This window comes from Ambystoma mexicanum, chromosome 3q, assembly GCF_040938575.1.
Source record: "Ambystoma mexicanum isolate Mex_15411 chromosome 3q, UKY_AmexF1_1, whole genome shotgun sequence".
NCBI lineage: Eukaryota > Metazoa > Chordata > Amphibia > Caudata > Ambystomatidae > Ambystoma > Ambystoma mexicanum.
Window position 1 is genome coordinate 1,225,114,038 of NC_090926.1, and position 19,267 is coordinate 1,225,133,304.

Sequence of the window (19,267 nt, forward strand, 5' to 3'; positions counted from 1 at the left end):
AGGAACGAGGGTGGGAGAAGGGGAGGCAGGGTAGCAGGTGTGGGAGAGGAGATGGGGGTGGAGGAGAGTGAGGACAGGATGTCCTGAGATTTGGATGTGAAGTGGGAACCCAAGGCAGTGCAGACAGCCTGGTAACAAAGGAAGGAAGGAGGGAGGTGGAGACTGCAAGTGGATTGGCAAATTCCTTGCAGATTTTGAAGTTCGGCCGTGTTGTTAGTGACTCCAGAGATGCAGGCTTCGGTGTTAGGCGGATCCTCATGGCAGGGGCAAGGATGTGAAGGGTGTTACAAATGGCAAAGTGCAGGTTAGCAAGCACAGAGTCAGAGGGAGTGTCGGGGTAGAGGTTGTAGGGGGGATGAAGGTGGAGGCAAAAGCCCCAACTGACACTCGCTTCATCGGTTGAATGACAGTGAAGGAGGCTGGCACTGCAGGGGGTGGCTTGGATAGAGGATAGAGGGCCAAGGGGTCCCAGGTGGCAGAAACAGAGAGATTGCTCAGACCAGGAGAGGGGGTGGTGACCGACTTAGAGATGGGGATGTCACTAGAGATGAGGGCATCAAGAGTGTGGCCGGCAGAGTGAGTCTAGCTAGAAGGAAGAAGAAAGAATAGAGAAAGCGAGAGGGAGTCAAGAGGACCCGGAACTGAGAGGTGTGTGATTCAAGAGAGTCGAGGTGGATATTGAAGTCACCAAGGAGTAGGAGTTTGGAAGAGGAGGTTGAAAAGGATGAGGCAAGGCAAGGTCGGGAGGGAGATAAGGCCAGAGGCTCTGTAGTTAGTGGCGAGGGTTAGAGAGCAGGCGAGACCCCAAGCCTACAGACGAGGCATTCAAAAGAGGAGTAGGATTGAGTAGGAACTATGTACCCACTCAGGGAAGATCAGGGCCGCTCCACCTCCAAGTGTAGTGGGTCTGGGCTTGGAGCGGATTTGTAGCCCTGAGGAAGGAGAGTGTCAAGAGCAGTGACCGAGCTGGCATTGAACCACGTTTCGGTAATAGGAAGGACGTCCAGGTCAAAGTGTACGAGAAGGAGACAGATGTTTAGAGGAGTGTTTGACAGCAGAGCGAGCATTCGGAGTAGCTAAGTGGAGCTGGTTACCTCCTTTGAAGGTTTTTGGAGGGGGTGTACAGGGGTGTGGTACTGCCATCAGTGGTGGTGGAGAAGTGCGGAGAGAGGAAGAAGGGGTCTCAGGAGAAGGGAAGAAGTTTATGAGAGAAGGCAGGCGCCAGTCGAGAAGGAGAAGAGTAGGTTGAGAATCTTGGGCCATCATAGTGCTATTGTGACAGACATTAATGATACATCTAGAGGATAAGAAGTATGCAACAAGTACATTTCTTCTTAGTGCCACCATTAATGAGTGAGGAGAAAGAGTGGAGGTCAGGATAGGGGACAGTGAAGAGGATGTCCGTAATAGTCTGTCTGGAAGTTGCAATGGCGTGACTGTCAGCGATAGGCAGGCCTGGATAGAGCCCAGGAGAGCTTTTATTCCAGCTTTTTTCTTCCAGACTTTGTGAGAGAGGTGGATAAGTGATAGAATATCAGTTGGAATATATAGGAGAGATGAAGATTGCCATGTGAGTAGAGGGGGGAGATAGAGATAAGCAGTGGAGCTGCACAGTGCTGGGGCCTCACCAAGTGGCCTAGCAGCCAGGCAGGCACAGAGGAGGAGGTGTGCAAGGAAGACAATCAGTGCACATATTAAACAGCACACCTGGATTCAAAATATCCAAAAAGCACTAAATACAGCACAAGATGGAGGATGCAGTGATTTAAAAAGCACACCTAGATTTGAAAGTGCCAAAAAGCACTAAATACAGCACAACATAGAGGATTAAGATGTTAAAGGTGCTCTTAAAGAGGAATTATGGGTTCAGCACTAGCAGGAAGCAGAAAGCAGGCTAGTAGGGAAATTTAATGCAGATGCACATATCGGGTCGGAAGAGGATACAGTTTGCAGTCAAGCTGTAGGGCAACGGAGGCAGGATTCAGCAAGCAGCCAGGTAGGGGGTTGTGGTACAGGAGCATGTGATCCGGAGTGCTTACTGGTGCAATGTAGTAGCACACATTTAATTCAGAACAAAATACTTACCTTCTTCAATGTTCTTTCAGATTGATGTTCCTTCCACAGATTCCTTCCACCCCTCATATCTTGCCCCTGAATTAAAGAGCTCCCTTCATCTCTTTCTTTCAGTGTCTCTTTTACCAAACATACCTTGTGTGAAAATGAATTGACTAAAACGGGTTATCAAAGGCAAAAAATGATTGAACTGAGGATGTTGGGTGGGGTGCTAGTTACTCATACAGACACTGACGTCATGTCTGGCCACGAGGATGAAGAGCACTGAGGGACCTTACTACCAGTACCTCACAGCGCCCCCTCTGTTGAACAAGTTTACGAGATCTGCTAAAGTGAGGGAAATATATCTAAGATGAGGAATCAGTGGGACAAATATCCATCAGAAAGAACATTATCGAAGGCAAGACATTTGTTCTTCTGAGTGAATGTCATATTCTCTGGACCACAGTATGGATCTCTGACCCCACTTATACTCATGCATACAAAGCCAGGGATGGGTTGGAGGGCCTGGGGGATCTCCTGTGTACTGCCTCCAGGGAAAGCATCCTCATCTCCCAGAATCTCTTAGCCTTTCAGTTGTGACTTTGTCATAGTACTCAAGATTTATATCTTGGAATCGATGAAGGCATCTTCACACTGCAGGATGGTAACACAGGAATCAATCTCTCTAAAGATTCTGACAATTCTTTTGTTTAGTTTGTTGTCCCATTTTCCAGTATAATTGTATTAGCATTTTCTGGAGACACTACAGCAAACCCTCTCACCCATCCTTGATCCACTTAGTTGGCTAAACATGAATAAGACCATAATCTTAAAAGTGAATGCTTTCCTCCGATTCTGACTGTTCACCACCAATCCGGACTCAACAAGGCCAAACATACCTCGTGTCAAACTAAATTGCGTGGGTTCTAATTCCTTAAGAGGATCTTGCTCTTTCGCCAGTCTATTATTGCCTTTTGAGGCATCTGATTAAAATTCACGCCAGCGATCAATAAACCATCAGCCCAGCCTTTGCTTTGTTCTAAAGCTTTATCCATATAGTCCATTTGCCCTTGATTCGCGGCATACTAACATTCCAAGGTTAGCAAAAGCTCATTGAAAAAACCTTTAATCATGATTAATCTACCCTCTGTGAGACTTTTACACAATAATATTTGCACTGCTGCTTTCTTTGTTGGTTGAGAAGCCCAGAAAGACGCCTAAAAAGACATTGAATCTCAATTCCATTTCTTGTCCTATCCTGTAGTGTGTTTCCTGGACAAACAATATCTTACATTCTCTCTCAAGAAATTAACGTTTCTGTTGTGAAGCAGGTCCCTTTACATTGGATGCTTGTCTTTACTTTGCATGCATTCACATTGCCATACATTTACTTAGTCACATTTACTTCTTCATACCTTTACTTCTCCTTTCACTTGCCTTTAGCATTAACTTTGTCATTACATGGGGATACCCCATATTGTGTCACCCGTTGACTCCAACCCTAACCTTTTGCTAACCTCAACCACATGCATTGACACTTTCACAATGTAAAGCGGCAGACGAAGTAAAGACATGAAGAAGCAAATGCATGACAAAGTAAATGTCTGGTGAAGTGAAGGTAGACTCATTAAATGTAGGGGAAGATTTCTAGTCGAAGTAAAAGGGAATACCCTTTACATTCAGTGAGGCAATTATCCACCCCTTTGTGACCAACACAGACTACCTGCTCAGCTGGCTTAGAAAAACCCTGCCAACACACACATATATACACATATTCCAAACCCTCCAGACACACAAATCAGCTAGGTCTACTCTATTCTCTCAAGGCAGATCCCAACATAATTAGAATGAATAAAATATAACAAGTTCCCCAGGCCCACTATCTCTCCACTGCCCCCTTGTAACACTCCTGAGGGGTCTGCCCCCTCCCTTACCTTTCCTTCCAAAGAGATCAAAACCTTTCAAGGACACATTTCTCACACTAGGCTCTCACATCCCCTCACATGGTTTTGCAACATGTTTTTTCTGCTGGGTCATTCCAGTTCCTTCCTGTCTATGCTTTTCTGTAGTGAAATATCTTTTGGTTGCTTTCATTAAGAGATAGCAGAGTTGTTATCAAGACACGCTCAACAATGGTATGTGATGAAGTCATAGATCATAGTTCTGGGGGAGTCTCTAGGCGACAGCTATGGGGCTAGGGAAGGCATCTATTTCTTTTACAGATGTCGTCCCTGGAGGTGGTAGACGATGAACCCCCAGCCTCTTTCCTGCTTCAGCCTTCTCAGCCCCATTTCCCAGCTATCCATCACCCCTATGTAACCCCACAAAGCTGTACAGATTATGTAGGGATGGGAAGCGATCCATAATCAGGTGCTGCTGCTAAAGTCAACATTTGCTGTTCACACAATGTACCACCCAGCAGTCGGCTGGTCTTAACAGGGAGCTTTAACTGCCAGGGGACTTCCTGGTGAGTCAAGGGTCTGCTGCAGTAAACGCAGAGAGGCCGTAAGGAGGCAGGCGGCGGCCTTGATTGTCTCAACTGATTCCAAGATGGTGCTTCAGGCTGGGGAGCCACAGCTATTAGACTTCTAATTAGCAAAGACCAATCACCAGCAGCCGCACTAAGTGGCCAATTAGGTCACTAATCAGGGAGGCCTTAAGACCAAGTGTTAATAGCTGCATGGTATAAAAGGAGGCATGGCCAGCAGCATGTGGGAAAAGTTAGGAGGGTATTCCAAGAAGATAGTGTCCAGGGAGAGAGAATCAAGGACTGAAAGTTTGGAGGAGGTGAAGGACAACAACAGAGGGATGCTGAGGAAGAGGGCGAGCAAGAGCTGGAGGAGGACGAGGAGAAGAATGGCAGCAGATAAATTGGAGGAGGGTGAGTTGAAGAATAACAGTAGGGAGAAGTTAGAGAATAAGAGCAGGGGAAGGATGAGAAGAGCCACAGGAGGCAAATGTTGTAGAAGTAACAATAGTAAGAGCAGGCGTTTCATAGAAAATACCAAACTATAAAGAATCATTTAAAAAAATATATATTTGTTTGCAAAATTTTGAAGTTATATAAGTACTTTTTAAGCTGTTTAATTTGTGTTTGACCAGTCAACAATGTTAGTATATGAATGTTATTATTGTTATCTGTGTAAACTTGTAATTGTGAAATAATTAATTGTATGTATGTATGTCGAGATTATTCACAACCAAACACAAATACAAGTAAATAAATAAATAATAATAGTAAGAGCAGGCAGAGGGGAGGAACAACAGCAGAGCATGGCTAGAGAAAGTGGAGGCAGAGGAAGCCCCTCCAGAGAAGGAAGAGACTTTTATTCCAGAGAGATTGGAGGAAGGAAAGGGAAAGTAGGAGAGGGAAGAAATAACCCCTAAAGAGTAATAGCAGGGAAGGAAGAGACTGTTATTTCAGAGAGATTGGGGGAAGGAAAGGGAAAGTAGGAAAGGAAAGAAATAACCCCTAAAGAGTAATCGGAGAAATAGGGGAAGAAATCCTCCAGCGTGTGAAGTGAAAGAGAATTGAATGAAGATTGGAGATTGGAGATTGGTATGGGTTGCACGCTATTTAGTCTTGGATCCTGCAGTGTAGAGATCTTGCCTTGTGACTGCTTGGAGCTCTAGCCCAGATTCTAGCTTAAGCCTGAGTCAAAAGAGGAAGCAATCCTTGCTGGGCGCTGAAATACCTGCACACTAGAGAAAGAATGATCCTTAGAGAGCTGACATCGATCCAAAGCCTGTGGTGGGCTCACATTGAACGAGATACAGTGGTGGGCTCTGGTTCCATGTGAGCCTGCCTCCTGACTGTATGGACAGTTAGTTGTGTTGCTTCCTATGTTTAAGTTACCCAGTAAAGTATTTTTCAAACGTGGCCTGTGTGCTCAATGATATGATATGATATGGCATTTATAACGTGTGTATACACAAGTGTTTCAAGGCGCATGGTGTTACATGGTATTCAACAACTAGCCCGCTTTTTTGAGTCTGTGTATCCCCTTGGCCCCTATGACCCTGCAACCTCCTTTTTCATCATTGCAAAATTGTTCATGAATATAACTTGGAAGGGATTCATGATGCCTCACCCGCCAAACCAATCACAGCCTTCTTTTTCTTGACCAGTTTGGAAAACCATTTTGTAAGGAGAGCGACATGTCTGATAAGTGGCAAGAGAAGGACAAGACAGTAAGACATTTGGAAAATGAAGAGTTTTATAAATTACAAAAATTGCAAATAATAGCATACACCAAAACAATCTTTCACATATAACAGTGTATGGCAAAGTCTATTGTAAACCTTGCATTTTGTGACAAAACATAGCTAGGAACATTCTTCAAAATATAGTAATGGCCATTTAAATAGAGTCCAGTCCAACCATACACAACATGGAATACACCATTTCACTATAGTCCAGTCCAAATTAACTGCAACACCTGCATTGAACGTAAAGAATAGACAGAAGCAATCAAGCAACAACCCCTATTGTGGGATCCATCCACTAGCTCTGGATTTCAATTAAAATAGCATGAAGTGAAGAAGCAGTTTGCAAACATAAAACAACATTCTTTTTCAGCAGGCACATGTGCAGCAGTGATCAAAATCTGCAGGATGTTCTTCTTACATATAATCACTATCTTGCTATCTTTGTAAAAAAACATAATCAGATATAGTTATTTTGAGGGCAACAAAAGACTACAGGTGAGGTCCTATGGTAGAATAATCTAGACACGCTTCACAGTCAATCTTATTTTGGAAAATCAAGTTACATTTCCATTGTAAGTAACTTGTGGAGTTAATCTAAATACCTTTTAAAGGCCCTATGTTTTGTGGTTTAAGTTAAAATGGTATTGCTTCTTAACATAAAAACAGGTCCGGATTATTAGAGACTGTCTGTTTTTTATTAACAGATTGTCATGTTCAATTCCTGATCCCCTTTTCTATCCTTTATTTCATCCTCTGATTTTTCCCTCGATCACCATCATGTTTATAAGTGGCTTCAGAGCATTTATCTGTCTCCTCTCACAGCTTGCTGATCACATCCATGGGTCATGTCAAGCTGACGGACTTTGGTCTCTCCAAGATGGGTCTGATGAGCCTGACCACAAACCTCTATGAGGGGCACATTGAGAAGGACGCTCGTGAGTTTCTGGACAAACAGGTTGGTTCTAAGGGAAAAAGAAGGCTGGGTTGTGGGAGGCAAACAACTGTCTCAATGTGAAGGGAAATGTCAATGTGGGATGGAGGAAGAAGAATCAACAATAATAATGAATGCAGAAGAGCATACAAGGGTTGTATGGAAGTGAGGACGAGGAAGGGTTACAGTGTCTGCAATGCAGAAACATCGAATTAGGTTAGGTAGGTGAAGTACACAGGGAATGTGATCTGGTAAAATTGACAATAATGTAGTGGCACACTGCAGCAGATGGAATGTTTTACTTACCACTGATGGGCCCTGTCCTTGTTTTCTTTCAGGTTTGTGGAACTCCAGAGTACATAGCTCCTGAAGTCATCTTGCGCCAGGGTTATGGGAAGCCTGTGGACTGGTGGGCAATGGGAATCATCCTCTACGAGTTCTTGGTGGGATGTGTGCCCTTTTTTGGAGACACGCCAGAAGAGCTTTTTGGACAGGTCATCAGTGGTATGTATTTGGATGAGACACCTAAAGGGAGATATGCCCAGCAGTCTCTGCACCCTGTCTCGCCCCAAGCAAACATTCAAAGCTTCACATTTATCGAGATTTATTTTGAACCCTGAAACAGCTTTGTACTCCTCTAAAAAGTCAAGTGTTGGTGGAAGTGACATCTCCGTCTCTGACACAGCCAAAAGAATATCATTGGGATATAGCACTATTTTATGCTCCCCCCTCCCATAGCTGATGCCCTGGCTATTGGGCATCTAAGGCTACCAGCATCGCTGGGATCGTTTTCTTTTGTGCAATGTCGACTAGTGTTTTCGGCAGCCTTTCTCCCTTCAACAAATCCTGGTGGCTCGGCCGTCGCCAAGTATTGGAGGTCCTATCCAGTCGAGTTGATAGGATCTTGACATAAAGCTTCCCATCAATGTTCAATACCACAATGGGACGGTATGAAGAGCAGAGCCCCGGGTCTTTGCCTTCCTTAGGGATCACTGACATCCTTGCTTCCTCCATCAAACCCGGGACCCTACCCTTCCTCCAGATTGTGTTGAATAACACATGAAGCAACCAAGGAGAGCATTTGAGTGGGTCTTGAAGAATTCTGGGGAGAAGCCGTGCAGCCCCAGGCCCTTTCGAGATTTCAGTGAACTGATGTTCTTTAGGACCTCTTCTTTTGTTATGTCCCCTTCTAAAACCTGTCTCTGCTCTAACTTCAACCTTGATAGTTTACATTTTCCTAAAAAGGGGTCTTATCTATTCCAGCTCTGGGGGGTCAGATGTATAGAGCTCACTATAGAAGCGGTCAAATTCCTTTTCGCTTCTCCTATTCTGAGGTGACAGTGCTCCCCTTGCATGTGCGCAAATCCCCCATGGCTCGAGCCTTAAGCTTCCAGGCTAGCAGTTTGTTTGCCTTATTCCCCTGTTTGTAGGGCAAATTCCGCTTTGTTCACCTCTATCATATTGACCTGACTCCTTGTTACTTGAAGCTTTCTATAGACCGTCCGATATCCAGATTTCCTATATTGTGCCTCTAGTTGTTTTATCTGTGCTAACAGGTGCTTTAACTCCAGAGCGTGTGTTCTGCGTAGCCCCACACCCTTAGATGTTACCACTCCTGTAATGAAGGCCTTAAATGCCTTCCACTGTATCTCTATTCCGGTCTCCCCATGAGCATTCTCTTTGAAAAAGTTTGCTATGTTCTCACCAGTCTCCTTCTTACATACTGGGTCATTAAGCAGGGATGGGTTTAGCCTCCAGTAGGAGGATATATGTTCCCTTGGTTGCAGATCCCAAGACATAGACACTGGGGCATGATCTGAGTGAGTGATTGTGCCCATCTCTGCTGTCCTTAACTCGGATAGAGATCCCCTCCGACCATGATGTAATCCAGCCTAGAATACAATTTGTGCACATGCGAGTAGGAGAACTTGCGCACTCCGTGATGGATTGTCTCCATATATCGTTTATCCCCGCCTGCTCATACTGCCTCATGAGAGCTTTGGAAGGTTGAGTTGTTGCCATATACGTGCCCCTGGAGACATCCCAATTGGGGTCAAAAGTCATGTTGATATCACCTCCCCAGAAGCAAATTCAATCAGTTCTTGTAACACTGCACAGCAATACTCGTTTTGGCAATTTTTCTGCGTGTAAACTGAGGCAATTGTGAGAAGCGCACCATTGAACCACCCTTCTACAAAGAGATACCATCCCTCTTTATCTGACATGGTCTTCACCAGGCTGAACTGCACCCGCTTGTTCACTAGTATGCATGCCCCCTTACTCTTGTTCTTTGCGCTCGAAAATAATTGATGTGGGAAGTCTTTTGAGTGGGGCCTATGCGTGTCTTTCCTCACTAGGTGTATTTCTTGTATGCACGCAATATCCACTTGCAAACGCAAAAGGTCCATTAGTAGCCTACCTCTCTTTTGCGGGATATTGAGGCGCCTTACATTTTATGTCGGGACTTTGAAGGCTGTTGAGTTACGCAATAGTACATGTGACTGGAATGTGCTTCCCCAGCCCTTCTCTACCCCTTCCTGTGCTTTCATGCGTTTTGAATTTGGACCCATCCACCCATCCCCATGACCCGTCCCCCCGTCTCATTCTCCCACCATAAGATCAGTTGCAATAGATTGAGGAAGCCCACCTTCCTCCTCTCCTCCAAACACCCTTTCATTAGGTAGCAGTTAAGCCCTCAATTCGGTGCCCCCTTGGGAGGACAAAGCTTCCTCCAGCGTAAGCATCTCACTGTGTCGTTCTCGTCAAGCATCTTGCTGTTGCGAGTCTCATCTCTCTCTAGCCTCCTTGAGTCCGCGCGGTCGCCTGCGCGGTGGAATCTTAGACCAACGTTTGTCCCTCAGTTCACCCTTCTCACTCTCAACTTGTAAATCCAGTAACTGTGCCGCATCTTCTGGAGTCATGCATCTTGTTTCTCCCCCCCTTCCAATCAAACATGAAGCCAAAGGGGAAGGGTCACCTGTAGCGATCCCCTCCTTTTTGCAGTTTTCCCGTAATCTGCCTGAAGGCTTATCTCTTCTGTAGGGTGAGTGCTGCTATAACCTGAAAGACTAGTAGAGTTTGGCCTTGAAATGTAATGGACACCAGCATTCTCAATGCATGTATCTCCTCCTTGGTGTGGTACGAGTGACATTTCAGAATTATGTTTCTTGGTTGGGCCCGCAGGGTTCTTCTAAGTGGGCCAACTCCATGGCCACAATCCAATATTCTCCCCTCTGCGGCTGCCTCCGGAACTATTGCTTTGAATTCTTGGTGTACTCAGCCTCGGAGGTCGGCACCCTCTACTCCTTCGGCCGTCCCTCTTATGCAGAGATTTCTACCACCGGTGTCTATTTTCCACATCTTCTACAGTTGTCACTAGAAGAGACATGTCTTGCTTGGTGCTGGCGAGCTCTCCCTGGAGATGAAGTACATCCTTCTGTAATGACTGCAGCGCCGTTTCAGTGTCTCCCACACGTGCATTGAGCTGTTTTGGATCAGGTCTGCAATTCATTTCTTAAATTCCTCTGAGTTGATTTTCATCTCTGCCCGTATAGACTGGGTCAGGTCCTCTATCACCTCCAATTTGAGGCTCTGTTGACAGTCGATAAGGTCTGCTTTGGAGAGCCCACCGGGCGTACCCGTAGCCACTTTCTCTGTAGCTTTATCCCTTATTACCAGCTCTGCTTCTGCTATGGTGGGCTTTTTCAATGTCACCATCTGCAGGAGAGAGGATCAGAAGGTGCTTAATGTTGGATCACGCTTGCCTCGACGCGCTGATCTGCACTGCCACATCCGCCCTCCTGTGGCATTAGGTGGGTCCACCTCTTGCCTGTTGACCTTGTTACTCCTAAGTCTGCCTACTCTTACAGCCAGGTCGTGTGTGCTTCAGGTCACACTACAGCTGCTGGAGATGCTGCGTAAAGTGTCAGGCTATAGGGTATTCCTCCTGATCGTGTGCACAGAGGAAACAAAGTTACTGGTCTTTCCTCTCCACTGACCATGCCCTCAAAACTAAGTGCCCCCTGTGCAAAGCTTCAGTTCAGCACTGTCACTCGCAGTCGCGGCCATCGCCGTGACTGGCGATTTCTTCCGCGTTGGAGTTTGAGGAGACGCAGAGGAAGGTTACTTTAGTCCCTTTTCTGTGTTCGCAGCCGCCGCTCCAAATGCGGGACGCAACGCTGCCGGGAGTATTTAAATCCCCGCCTCCCGGCAGGTTGTTGCGTTGCAACCCCTTCTGTTGTTTACCTTTCGACTCTGGGTCCTTCGCTCTTCCTCTGCACCTCGCTTTGGGATTACTCAGGAGTTTTCCCCGTGGTTACTTTCTCCGGTGTCCCTGTCCCCGGAACACCGTACTTTTGTTTTCCGCTTCTCTCCGCCGCCTTCCCTGGGCGGCGCCAGCTGTGTCTCTGTCTCGGTCTCGGTCTCTGTCTCTCTTTCTCTTTCTCTCTCTTTTTCTTTCCCTTGCTCTTTGAGTCCAGACAGCGTGGGGTTTTCCTCCCGTGCTTCTCCGCAGTGCTTTCTTGGACGATTTGGCCTCCACCTCAGCCGTCAGCTGCTGCCTTCTCCGCCTGCTCTTCAGGCCTAGTGCTACCATTGGACTTGGACGTTTTGAGGGCCACTACCCTCAGTGTTGGAGATCCTTCGCTTCCTTCCTCATCTGTGAACAACTGGCCTTCTGGGACAAGTTTTGACACCTCTTATCAGGGTTTTTTTTTCCCTTGCGGGTTTTTCCCTGTATTTTCTGGCTTGATTCCGGAAAGGAGGTCACTGTGCCGCTGTTCTCACCCAGCGGCCACAGTGGCTTCTCTCCGTGACAAGCCCACGCACCAGAAGAAAGAGAGAGACTACCTGGCACGTCGAGGCCTGCAAGATACCATCGACTCGGAAAGCTCGGGTGAGGAGAGCTTGTGCACAGGGGGGACTCAGCCAAGGGTACCGTTCAGGTCACAAGCACTGACCCATTGCACAACTTCTGTCAATCCCCAGTGACACACACCACTCAGACGGGGACTCTTCTTCCAATCGTCACCTCAGCTGCTGATTGCTGCGCACGCATTTTTCTAAGACTAACAGTGTTCATTGTTCAGGCAGCTCCTACTCCCGTAGGACCGCTCTCTGGGTCTGCTGCACTGGCTGGGCACTTCGGGTGACCAACCGTCATCTATAGCGTCCCCTGCCCTGTGCCAGCTTGAAGTTCTTCGCCTGCGAGATATGACACAGCACTGTCAAGACCGGACCGATCACTGCCGCAAGTCTAACCGGCAGGGCTCCATACTTATCACCAGCAGGTCACAGCGTAGAGTGCTCCCTCCCCAATTGGTTGGTCCCTACGTCAGCTTCGGGGGATTTGCTTAAGGCGCTCAGTGCTTGCAAGCCACACCGCAGGCCCCATGGGAATGTGTCACTCAGCTCAGTGCACGTGGATGGCAGATGCACCCTGAACGCGATCCCTCACTTGCCTGCATATCTTCGGCCTTGTAGAACAGCCGCCACAGCAGAGTAGCTCTCCTGGTGCATTACCGGCTCGTGTTCATGCAGGACCAGAGCCCTCCTTCTTCATTGCGGCCCGTTCGCCCCGAACATGCCTGCTTCACCACGCGCCCTCTTAAGGGGATGCTGTTTGTAATATTCTGCCATATTCACAGAGAAACTTGCCCCGCCGTCGCAGCTTATGCCGTCCCTGGTGCTGTAGAGGACAAGAACCGCTCCACTTCAGCTGAAGCGCCACAGTGATCGCGGAGTGGCTGAGTCCCAGGGTAACAGAAGGCATTAGGTTAGAATTAGTCAGGTGTTCATAGTGGCTTGATAGGGTTAATTTCATTGAAAAGACTTAATCATTACATCAGCCAGCAACTATTGTCCCAGCTCAAGATGGTGGAACACTTCCTGTTCAGAGGCTATTGGTTTATGACTACTGTGATGCAGTTTGGAATCTAAAAAAAGGTTCTAAACTGCTTTCATTCAGGATCTGTTAGTGGATGGTCACAGCGCATTAGAGCTCCAGAGAAATCTGAAGGAAAACTAAAGAAATCACAGAGTACCAGTTTAAAGTCTTCAAAGAAAGCCAGAGAAAAGAAAACTCAGATAAGTGACTGAAAATATACAAAGCAAAGTTGTGAGAAAATGTTTTTATGTCACAATTTAAGTTAGTTCAAGTTCAGCTTTGGATTGTCATTAATGTTTCATAATTTTGAAGAAAAGTCAAAGACTGTTAATTTAACAATAAATGAAAACAAGAGCTGGAACGGAAAAGCATTGCAATGTACTATGAAACATTTGTTTTATTGTGCGCGTGTCGGCATATATGTAATTGAATTTTCTGCTTGCGCGCGGCCTGGAAAGTGTATTTGATGTAATTAGAAAGCGTTTGTGCACCTATCGCGTGTTGCCCGCTTTAGAAGAAAGGACCCTGAAAATGTAACGCGACGTGACCAGGAGGTTATTGCAGGTGTTGCGAAATTCGTTTCGTCGGTTCTGTGGAGAATCTTCTGATCCTGAGGCGGCGTACAATTCAGACTGCGTTGCGCCTAAGTGAAAATTAAATAAGCAGCTTTCACTTGATCAGCTGCTTTAAGAAGTGGGCAGCGTTCAGTGATCTATCATATTTAGTAGTGCGAACAAGAGACAACATTGAAGTCCAGGTAGCCCACGTTATGAGAAATCCTGCAATATATAGAATTTACTACGTTAGGATTGTTTTTTGCGTTGATCTTAATTCTGAAAGTTGTTTAAGAAGTAATAAGACGTAATTCATGTACAGAAGAAGTTTCGAAAATGAGATCCAGTTGTTTCACGCAAGGCAAGCCATTGAATTTCATGAAGCACAGAGATCAATAAGTAAACACAGCAATTATACAAGTTAGTAGAATTCAATACAAGTTATGTGCTTAATGACAGGAAGTTCTACACAACACTGAAGTCATCCTTATTGTATATGAAGATATTGAAATCTTAAAGAATCCATCTAAGGAAAGCAAGTTACTATAAGGATTTATTAATTCAAGAGTCTTTCAGTAAAGTAACAGAGACTGTCAGGTAACAAGGGAATTTGGGAAGGTACATATTGAAAAAAGTTAGTGAAGTTAAATTCAGAACTAAATTGTTACTAGGTCATTCGCAGGTATCCAGAGTTCCGAGATGTCAAGCAGTTAAGGACTCCAGTATTACCCTGACTGTTTGTTATTTTCTCCAATTCCCCTTTTCCACCACTCTGGTCAATCCAATAATTGTTTAATTGATTGTTGGGTATACTGGTTTGAGGGACTAGGTGGGCTATTCTTATGCTCCTGCAGGAAATCTGTGCTGGGACCTGATAGTCAGGCGGCCATGTTGGGCCCCATAGCCAACCACCACAACTTTAACTGCAGAAAGCGTTTGTAACTTTCCGCCAGCCAGCTTTTACAACTCTTCCAGAACTGACATAGTTCAACATGTTGTTTTCTATTAGTACTGCTCTTCAGCACTTGCACCTTCTACTACCTGGCTTATCCTTTCACCAGGTTTCTTCTGGGCAATCACTTCTTGCCCTACGGTTATACCCAACTGTCTGTCTACTTCTTCAACCACCAGAACAGAAAAGTGCTTCATGGGTAAATTTCAAAGTAGAATAACAATAACATCAGCAGTCTTCTTTGGTATTCAAAGTGTTAGCAGCTTTCGGGGAAATTGAACACTCACGTGAATCCATATTGGGGTTGTTCTCCCCCTGGATAGCTCATTCCAGAAAGGGCAGCCTGTTTGCCAACTTTCTTTCCCTTCTGCTTCAATGGTAACACAGCAGTTAGCATACAGTTTTTTCCTGTGGCTACCTTCACTTTGTCAATGTGAGTTTAAATCAGGCACATTCTTCTCAACATATGAACAACGCCACCTACAACCCTTGGATTCTTATTACTTCCCTCTGGTTTCTGGCAATGCTTTGTGATCTCGAATTGCCCATGTTTAGCTTTCTTTGGGCTTTGGCATTGCTTGCATGCTTTAATTTGTAATATTGTTTCCCCACTGGGTTGTTTGAATCTCCACAAACTCAGAAAAGGCGCATCGCAGCTACTTTGTGTCATTAACCGCCACCTCCGTGGAATTCTGATAGTTTGGTATTCAATAGTAGCGCCTGTCACTCACACGCGAACAACGCGGCTGACCTGGCATCAGCCAGCGCTCCGGGACACAAGCAGCACCCAAGTGCTCCGGGACCACTTGCAAGTGGAGAACTCACCGGGTGAGTCGCTCTTGCTCTGGCTCTCCTGGACCTGGCAAACAGTTCCTTGTTGTTTGCTCTCACCAGTGCCACACCAACTAGGAGCTTCCCAAGCTCTTAAGAGTCTCCTGCGTGACCCAGTCTCTGAAGATCTCTCGATTTCCACCACGCCGAACTTCTGCTGCACAACCTCTGCTAGGGGGATAAGGGAAGGCACTGACCCTCTCAGGACCCTCAGTGGTCCTGACATCTTCTTGCTTTCTAAGTTCCGCCTCCACGACACGGCCCAGAAATCATACACTGCTTCCTCTGCCTCGGCTTCTCTACAGTCTGCACCTGCGAGGGCCTTTTAAACCACCCAGTCTCCTTCAGTTTGGACAATCTTCACTAATTAACTGATCACTACAGTTGTGTTCCTCTGCATCACTCCTGCTCATCCCAAGGGAAATATGGGACTTAAAGTCCAGAACTACAAAGTACATTTTCTTAGCTATTTCTGCTTTACAATAAGCCATATAAATACTTGGGTTTCGGGGAAAGTTAAACAGGGAAATTACCCCTTCCTCCTGACCTGTTTCCTCCCCCCATGTGCTCCTCCCGCAGAACACCACCCCCAGGGTCGGGATTAGTAAGTGTCTGCCTTATCCTGGCCACATGAGGAATGTCCCAGGCCGAGGTTTTGAAGGGAATCACTACTGATTCATCACAGTAACTACAGCAGGCGTGTCTTTTATATTTGGCCTCATTATAGGTCCAGCGTAAAACCGTGCCAGTGATACCGGACCCATAAATATTTACTGGTGCCTGATTTCCCGGTAACAGCGGGGGATTACAACCGCGGCAGACCGTAAAGACAGACACCGGCAAATTGTAAATGGCCATTCCCATAGACTATGAGAAGGGGGACCACGGAACCACCGACACTGTTGTTAATGGTGCTGGTGCTTCTGTGAAAACTATGCAGGTGGGTGCCGTCCCGCCAGGCTGGCCTGACCTGCCGCGCGTGAGCGCACCCACCCTGCAGAGTTGTAGTGTGCCGTTCCAGAAACAATGGTGCTGGTAAGCTTACCAGCACTGTTGTTTACTGACCGGCACACTTAGAATGAGGCCCATTATCACTCTGGGTGTTATTGCTATTGATCCCTAGAAGTGTCTTTCAGAGGATCTAATCTCTCCTGTATGAGTTTAACCCCTTGAGACACTGCCTCTATTAGTGAGTCTCCCAGCACTTTCTTAAAACTGAGCACCTGATTGCTTTCTATTTCAACATCCCCCTGACTCTCCTCACTCTTCCTTGCAGGGAGTTCTAGAGTCGCCTTTCTGGCTTCCAGTCTGACTTCTCCTGATTTATAAAGAATCCGAGGGATACTAGACTGTCCCTCACCCACTGGGTCTGTTCTTCCAATACCTCTCTGTTCTCCACTAAGAACAGGATATCGTCTAGGTAGACTATTTGTCACGACCACAGGCGCCTGGCGAGTTTGGCGGCGATGGAGACTCCGACGCCATTAGACTGTTCCGCCACGATTTCTCGGAAACGAGTATCCGCAGTCTAGTCTTTTTCCATCATGGCCGACGCCTGAGTATATCACTATTCACTTCTCGCCGGCTCAGCGCGTTGCAACTGTGCTTTCCCGTGTTGCTATAGCGCTCCCAGTTCTACTTCCTTTGCGACCTGTTCGCCCCTCTCTGATCCCTTCCAGTCCCCCTTTTCCTCTCCTGTTCCCGTCTTACCTGCCTTCCTTCGGCTGGTTTCCTCCTGGTTCTCCCTGTGTTTTTCGCTCCTTCCGCATCTGTTTACCGTTGCTGTTCGCCTGCATTCCTCTCACTTCCATTGTATTCTCCTCCGGATATCTGTATTCCTCCCGGCTTGGACTTCGCTACGGACCGTCTTACACTGTCCAGTTACATCGGCATCGAGGGTTTTTGTGCCTGGTGGCTTTTTCCCCTCATACTATTGGCTGTCGCGGAGAGGGGTCACCGTGGTTTTCCCTGTAAAGGGTCACGTTGGCTTCCTTTCGCGGCAGACCGTATCTGCTCTCCAAAAAGAAGACTCAAGTGCGACACCCTAGACGGAAGAAGCTCAACTATTCGTCTTCTTCAGGTGAGGAGGAGAAAGGTACTTTGGGGGAGCTGTTTTTCAAGTGGCGAGGAGGATATTGCTGACCCAGTGGCCATTCCTATAGGACCGTCCACAGTCCCTGATAGCTTGCAACGCCAAAAGAAAGAGATTATGGCCACGCCACAGCAGTTGCAGGAGTTAGTGGCAGCCGTCCAAAACCTCAATGTTGAGGTCCAGACACTCAAGACCGACAATGCAGCACTGCAGCAGAGAGTGGCTGCCAGAGAACAACAATCTACAGATTTACCCCCCTTACCTTTGGTGTCAGGGAAGTTCGATGGCACGGAGAGAAAGGTAAAGGAATTCCTTGAAGCCTGTAATATACACTTCACCTTCAGAGCCAATGCGTTTTCCACGGATCATGCCAAGGTGGGGTTCATGATCACCCATTTAACTGGGGATGCCTTGGCATGGGCAACCCCGTTGGTATCCCAGTCAGACCCAGTCCTACGGGACTATGCCGCCTTCAAAGACCTCCTGAAGCAAACCTTCCTAAGGACCGAGTGTGCCTATATTGCCAGTGAAGACTTGCTGGATGTGCGGCAAGGTACCTCCAACCTGCTTTCCTACATATCCACATTTAAGAAATTGGCTACGGAAGCCGGTTGGCAAGAACAAGCGCAGTACACGATCGTCCGTAGGGGTTTGCGGGAGGAATTAAAGGACGAGTTAGCCAGGATTCCTCATCCGGACAGCTTCTCGGATCTACTAGCAGCTGTATTACAGATTGATTTCCGTTTAACCGAGAAAAGAAATGAAAGGAAGAAAAGCCGTACCACAACCCCATTTCAGGAATCTCACACTTCTGCCTCCTCACCTGCAACCCGGACTGCCCGAGATGAACCCATGCAAATCGGCACCACCAGGTCCCCCTTAACCACTGAAGAAAAGAAGAAGAGACGGGATGAAAACCGTTGTCTGTATTGTGGTTCAGCTGTCCACCTGTTTAGAGATTGCCCTGATGTGCCCCCCAGAAGGTCGGGAAACGAACGTCCTGGGTAGCTTGTGGGACGGACTACCTAGGGGCGCTTCCTTGTTCCTACACTACACTCTGTCACCTCCGAAACTCCTTCTGAAGATCTGCGCCTAATGGTTGTAGGAGTCAAACTCTGTTTCTGAGACAAAGTGGTTGACACTCAAGCCTTACTTGATTGTGGCGCGGCTGGTAACTTTCTGGACACCTTATGGGCCGATAAGGTAGGTCTAATTAGAATCGCTAAGAAATAGGATCAAAAGGTCGCAGGGGTGGACGGAACACCCCTATGCTCCGGGCTTATCACCCATACCACGGAAGCAGTACAAGTGTCGATACAACAACACAAGGAGGAGATCCTGTTCGATATAATTTGTTACTGCACATTTTCCGGTCATCTTAGGTATCGGTTGGCTTCGGAAGCACAATCCAACAGTGGATTGGACTAACAATCTGTTGAGTTTTCATTCCAAATATTGCCAGAAGGAATGCCTACCAGAACCCCAGCACGAAACCGTTAAGACGGTAAGTGGCACGGAGCAGAGCTCTATTCATTGCACACCGAGTTGTTTCTCGAACTTTTCGGAAGTATTCCAGGAACAGGTCCCCCTTGAACTCGCACCACATAGACCAGAAGACTGTGGTATTGACCTAGTTCCCCAGGCCTTGGTTCCTTTTGGAAGGATGTATCCTCTCTCACTATCAGAAAAGGCAGTACTCAGGCGCTACCTCGACGACAATCTTGCTAACGGACTTATCCGTTCTTCCAAGTCACCTGAC

The 19,267-nt window shown here is 46.8% G+C and overlaps 1 protein-coding gene across 3 annotated transcripts in view; it reads left to right on the plus strand.

The window, feature by feature from the left end:
• The window catches only part of MAST1 (microtubule associated serine/threonine kinase 1), a 1,484,042-nt gene that overhangs the window by 1,052,374 nt on the left and 412,401 nt on the right, over nucleotides 1-19,267 (plus strand). For all 3 annotated transcript variants that reach the window (XM_069604134.1, XM_069604135.1, XM_069604136.1), the window contains 2 exons: nucleotides 7,087-7,219; nucleotides 7,534-7,699. In XM_069604134.1, coding sequence (XP_069460235.1) covers nucleotides 7,087-7,219; nucleotides 7,534-7,699 — 299 coding nt within the window. The remainder of the gene's footprint in view (nucleotides 1-7,086; nucleotides 7,220-7,533; nucleotides 7,700-19,267) is intronic.